General features: G+C 37.4%; 1 protein-coding gene across 2 annotated transcripts; it reads left to right on the forward strand.

The window, feature by feature from the left end:
• The first annotated feature begins 1,205 nt into the window (after positions 1-1,205).
• Positions 1,206-5,388, forward strand: LOC124920864 (phosphoenolpyruvate carboxylase-like). Of its 2 annotated transcripts, none has more exons than XM_047461433.1 (11): positions 1,206-1,311; positions 1,491-1,678; positions 1,973-2,367; positions 2,464-2,548; positions 2,632-2,854; positions 2,931-3,034; positions 3,135-3,222; positions 3,306-3,460; positions 3,539-4,537; positions 4,622-5,008; positions 5,089-5,388. In XM_047461433.1, the coding sequence occupies exons 2-11, from the start codon at positions 1,511-1,513 to the stop codon at positions 5,383-5,385; spliced, it is 2,901 nt and encodes a 966-aa protein (XP_047317389.1). In that variant the 5' UTR covers positions 1,206-1,311; positions 1,491-1,510; the 3' UTR covers positions 5,386-5,388. The 2 variants fall into 2 exon arrangements, with proteins under 2 accessions (XP_047317389.1, XP_047317390.1); XM_047461434.1 differs by having other exon boundaries at positions 1,272-1,305.
• The last annotated feature ends 711 nt before the right edge of the window (positions 5,389-6,099 follow it).

Genomic DNA, 6,099 nt, shown 5'->3' on the forward strand with positions numbered 1-6,099 from the left:
GAAGATTATTTGACCTATATTTATTGAGGCTATTTACTAGAGGTTAAATGAGATCAGATTTTTAAATATTAAAATTTAGGACTTCTTAAAAATAAGATATTTATATTAAAAGATTTATGTCACTCATTTAAATACATAATTGTAGTAAATTAAGAGTTTTGATCGTCTATTCTCTTAAATTCGATAGTCAAAATTAAGGTGGAAAAAATAGTTAAATTCAATTCATTTTACACCATCCTTGTTAAGTCTAAATTATATTTATTCAACATGTAATTCAAACAATTATATTAATTAATACAGATTGAATTTCGATTAAGTATGATTTGAATAATTCAATTTAATATTTCTCTTATCTAATTACGTACTTAAATAAATTTATTTATTTTACTAATTAATGTTTAATTCACAATATCTTTTAAAATCACTTAAAGATTAGTTAAAATATAATTAATTTTGTTTATTTATATAATATTTTCTTTTCCTTTTTTTTAAATCTCACCTATATGGAATTATTTTTTTTTTGTCTACATACCTAAATGATGAAAAAAAATTATTATATTGAGTTAAAATTTAGAAAAAAATTTAATTTTTTTTATTTAAATAATCATAAATATTATTATTTAAATAATTTAATAGCAATTCTAATCTAATCAAATCTAAATTTAATCTAATCCAAAATAGCTAACTCAAATTAGTATTATGGATTAAAAATGAATTTTGGATTAATCCGGTTAATGTTCACCTCTAGTCAAAATCTTCAGTAATTAAGTGAATTCGGTAATTAAGTGAGTGAATATAATTATTTAATTTATTTATAAATGTCAAATAAATAATAATAAATTAACTAAGTAGTTACTTGATAAAAGTTCGTTTGGTATAATTTAAAAAATAAGGATCCATAAATTGTGAGGTCGAAGAGAAAATATTGAAAATTCTACCAATTAAAAATTGAGGTAATATTATTGGTTTGTTTTTGAAATCAAACCAGGCCTAAGATGAATGTAGAAGAATTGTCTAGCTTCTTAGCTCTATGGTTGACTCAAGAGACACCCCAAAGCATCTCTGAGGGGATATCCTTCTCTTCTAACAGCCGTTAAATTTAAACATGATGGTGCCGTCACCGTGACGGAAATGGATTCTCCGTTGAAAATAAGGCGTTTTTTTTGATAAGTAAAACCAGCCTTCTCTCTCTCTTCTATATATACCAGCAGTTTGCCAGTCTCTCTTATAAGTGTAACCCCCTCTCTCTCGATTGATTCCTCTCAGTTCATTAGATCGAATCGAATATACCCTACCAAGAATCAGGTTCAGGTAATGGCACTATCACTAAATGCAATCAAAATGAACAACAATCAACCTTTTCAAATCCATTCATCCGCATTATATCAAAATACGATCGATGTTTTTACTTTGTTTCGCGTTTTAATCTTCCGATCTTGTATTCCGCGATTGGAAGTTGATTTCATAGTATTAATCTTTTGTTTTTATAGTTACTAAGCTGAATCTGAGAATGGCGAATCGGAGCTTGGTGAAATTGGCATCGATTGACGCGCAGTTGAGGCAACTGGTTCCAGCGAAGGTTTCTGAGGATGATAAGCTTGTGGAATATGATGCTCTGTTGTTGGATCGGTTTCTAGATATTCTTCAAGACTTGCATGGAGAAGATCTGAAGGAGACTGTAAGATCGTCTTTGTGTTTTTCATTATTTAGATGTTAATTTATATGGAGATTATCAGATTCAACTATTAGACAGTTTGCTAGGGTTTGTTTACAGAAAACATAGACTCTCAAGTATTTTTCGTCTTCTGGACCTTTGACTTCATAGTTAGTTTTCGACTGGTTGATTGTTTATTTATTATTATATATCAAGTAAATGAATCGGTCCATGGTGGACTTGAGTGATAGTGATAGTGATAGATCAACTGATTCTGCATGTGTTCATCGTTTTGCTTCATTATTCATCATTTGATAGGTTCAAGAATGCTATGAACTATCTTCCGAGTATGAAGGGAAACACAACCCTCAGAAGCTTGAGGAGCTTGGAAATGTGATGAATACTTTGGATCCAGGGGATTTGATAGTTGTTTCAAAGGCATTCTCTCACATGCTTAATTTGGCCAACTTGGCTGAAGAGGTTCAAATCGCTTACCGTCGTCGGATCAAGAAGTTGAAGAAAGGTGGTTTCAGAGATGAGAGCTCTGCAACAACTGAATCTGATATTGAAGAGACACTGAAAAGGCTTGTTGGGGAGCTAAAGAAGACCCCTGAAGAGGTTTTTGATGCTTTGAAAAACCAAACTGTAGATCTGGTTTTTACAGCTCACCCCACTCAATCTGTCCGTCGATCCCTTCTGCAGAAACATGGAAGGTTCGTTTCTTCGAGTTTTCATTTATCGTTTCTTTCTTCTTATCTATACATGCAAAATGATGGATGCTGATTCAAGTGTTTCCTTCTCCTTTATAGGATCCGAGATTGCTTAGCTCAACTGAATGCCAAAGATATAACTCCAGATGATAAGCAAGAGCTGGATGAGGCCCTTCAAAGGGAGGTAAGTTTAAAGTCAGTCAACAAATTCATTATTTCGAGTTTTATCACTTGTTAACAATGCCACTTGTTTGATTTTTAATCCAGATTCAAGCTGCTTTCCGAACAGATGAGATTCGAAGAACTCCTCCTACACCACAAGATGAAATGAGAGCAGGAATGAGTTATTTCCATGAAACAATCTGGAAAGGGGTTCCCAAGTTTCTACGACGTGTGGACACAGCTCTCAAGAATATTGGAATAAACGAGAGGGTTCCCTACAATGCCCCACTTATTCAGTTCTCCTCATGGATGGGTGGTGACCGAGATGGTATGAACCTTCTCCATACATAATTATTATTAATCTTTTCGATTTCGTGTTCAAATTGTCTTTGACATCTGCACAGGTAATCCTCGGGTTACACCCGAGGTCACAAGGGACGTCTGTTTACTGGCAAGAATGATGGCTGCAAACTTGTACTATGCACAGATTGAAGATCTGATGTTTGAGGTTTGAATAAAGAATTCTGTTCCTTAAAAAGATCTTTACTGTCTTCATTCGACCATTCAAAGATGTTCTGAATGATCCATTATAAATTCTTGTTTGTCAGTTGTCCATGTGGCGTTGTAGTGACGAGCTTCGCACTCGATCAGATTTACTTCATAGCTCCTCAAAGAGAGATGCTAAGCACTATATAGGTAATTACACAATTATAAAAAGACTAAAGAGTGTTGTTTTATAGTTTGGAAAATTGAAACTTATATTTTCATATGCAATACAGAGTTTTGGAAACAAGTTCCTCAAAGTGAACCTTATCGTGTGATCCTGGGTGATGTGAGGGATAAGCTATATCAAACACGCGAAAGATCTCGCCATTTATTAGCCCACGGGGTTTCTGAGATCCCAGTTGAATCCACTTTCACTAATGTGGAGCAGGTATTTACTTGAGATGATGAGATATTCATTTAGTCGATGAAATTGATCTAATTCTTATATTGTATTTATGTTCTGTAGTTCTTGGAACCGCTTGAGCTCTGTTACAAATCTCTCTGTGCCTGTGGGGATCGCCAGATTGCTGATGGAAGCCTACTTGATTTCCTGAGACAAGTTTCCACATTCGGTCTCTCGCTTGTCAGACTCGATATTCGACAAGAATCCGACCGTCACACCGAAGTGATGGATGCTATAACAAAGCATCTCGAGATCGGCTCTTATCTGGAATGGTCTGAGGAACAGCGCCAGGAATGGCTTCTGTCCGAACTAAGTGGCAAGCGGCCATTGTTCGGCTCAGATCTTCCCAAAACAGAAGAAATAGCCGATGTACTAGACACGTTCCATGTTCTTGCAGAACTTCCACCAGACTGCTTCGGAGCTTATATAATCTCGATGGCTACGTCTCCTTCTGACGTGCTGGCTGTCGAGCTTCTGCAAAGGGAATGTCATATAAAGCATCCGTTGAGGGTCGTTCCTTTGTTTGAAAAGCTGGACGATCTCATGGCTGCTCCTGCTGCAGTCGCTCGACTCTTCTCGATCGACTGGTATCGAAACAGGATCAATGGAAAACAGGAGGTTATGATCGGGTACTCGGATTCTGGTAAAGATGCCGGTCGGTTCTCTGCAGCCTGGCAGCTGTACAAGGCTCAAGAGGAGCTTGTTAAGGTTGCGAAGGAGTACGGTGTAAAGCTGACCATGTTTCACGGTCGAGGTGGGACTGTCGGTAGAGGAGGTGGGCCCACTCACCTTGCCATATTGTCTCAACCTCCAGACACAATTCACGGGTCGCTTCGTGTCACGGTTCAAGGTGAGGTCATCGAGCAATCCTTCGGGGAAGAGCATTTGTGTTTCAGAACACTTCAGAGGTTTACTGCTGCTACTCTCGAGCACGGTATGCATCCTCCTGTTTCACCTAAGCCGGAATGGCGTGATTTGATGGATGCAATTGCAGTTGTGGCCACTGAGGAATACCGTTCCATAGTCTTCAAAGAACCTCGATTCGTCGAGTATTTCCGATCGGTGAGTCAAGCAGAAACTGTTAATAAATAAATAAATATTCTGAATATGAGTTAAGTTTTGTTTCTGATTTGATTCTTGGTGCAGGCTACACCTGAACTGGAATACGGGCGAATGAATATCGGGAGTCGTCCGTCGAAAAGAAAGCCAAGCGGTGGAATAGAATCTCTGCGTGCTATTCCATGGATCTTCGCTTGGACTCAGACTCGATTCCATCTGCCGGTTTGGCTAGGGTTTGGAGCTGCATTCAAGTATGCGATTCAGAAAGACGTGAGGAACCTCCACATGCTGCAGGAGATGTACAACGACTGGCCGTTCTTTAGGGTGACAATTGACTTGGTTGAGATGGTGTTTGCGAAAGGAGACCCTGGTATTGCTGCATTGTACGACAAACTACTTGTCTCAGAAGATCTATGGTCTTTTGGACAGAACTTAATAACTAACTATGAACAAACAAAGGCCTTCTTGCTCCAGGTACATTATATACATACAATACAATTGAATTGAATTGAATACTCAATTAACATCCAAAGTGTGGTTGGTATATATTATAGATTGCTGGGCACAAGGATCTTCTAGATGAAGACCCTTATCTGAAGCAGAGATTGCGTCTTCGTCATTCTTACATCACGACTCTAAACGTGCTGCAAGCCTACACTCTGAAGAGGATTCGCGACCCAACATATCACGTGAATCTGAGGCCTCACATCTCAAAGGAGTACTTGGAGTCGGGCAAGTCTGCAGCCGAACTGGTAACACTGAACCCTACCAGCGAGTATGCACCTGGATTGGAGGACACACTCATCTTGACCATGAAGGGTATTGCCGCAGGCATGCAAAACACCGGTTGAAAACCCAACCAAATATCCCCGACCTCCTCGCCCCCCCCTTTATGTTTTTCCACCACTGCTGCTGCTACTTTTGAATGTTTATTTATGTATAAGGTGAGGCTACATAGGCTCTATCTAATTAAGGAAGCATTGCGTGGTTCCTTTCTTCCTTCCTTAGAGTGAGCCCTTATTAAACCCTGGCTTGCTAATAATGATAGTTTATGTTGAGAATCCCATGAACAATTTTAATAAAATAAATAAGCTTTGGGTTAAACTTTGTTTGTTTGGTTGGTTTCTTTTCGTTTTTGTTCTAAAAATCTTCTGTATTTTCAAGTTAGGGCATTTCAATTCTAAAATTGTCTTGATCCTTTATGGACCATTCCAAAAATTTTAAAAATAAGTTGGGGTATTTTCAAGTTAGACCATTTCAAGATAGGGTATTTTCAAGTTGGGGCATTTCAATTCTAAAATGAAAAAAAATGCTTTATTTAGAAAATAAAAACAAATTCTGTTTGCAGAAGAAAAAAAAGAAGCAAAATTCGTGTATATTTGCTTAGAAACACTACAAGATTCGCACCTTTTAACTCAATCTATCATACCTTTCTATTTCTTCTCCTCGATCTCTATCTTTTCTAATATTAAATTGGCCTAGCTTTTTCGAGAGATGTTCTGCTTGATTGATTCGCCTTTTTTTTATTAGGTTTTCTTTTTGCAGCTTGCCTTGTTACTTTCATT

The sequence above is a fragment of the Impatiens glandulifera genome, chromosome 1 (assembly GCF_907164915.1).
Source record: "Impatiens glandulifera chromosome 1, dImpGla2.1, whole genome shotgun sequence".
In the NCBI taxonomy this organism is placed as follows: Eukaryota; Viridiplantae; Streptophyta; class Magnoliopsida; order Ericales; family Balsaminaceae; genus Impatiens; species Impatiens glandulifera.

Excerpts from the sequence above, each read along its gene's own strand:
- LOC124920864 (XM_047461433.1), top strand. The coding sequence starts at position 1,511 with ATGGCGAATCGGAGCTTGGTGAAATTGGCATCGATTGACGCGCAGTTG. Across the intron at positions 2,368-2,463 it reads CTTCTGCAGAAACATGGAAG|GATCCGAGATTGCTTAGCTC; the intron begins GTTCGTTTCTTC and ends TCTCCTTTATAG. Across the intron at positions 3,035-3,134 it reads TTGAAGATCTGATGTTTGAG|TTGTCCATGTGGCGTTGTAG; the intron begins GTTTGAATAAAG and ends CTTGTTTGTCAG.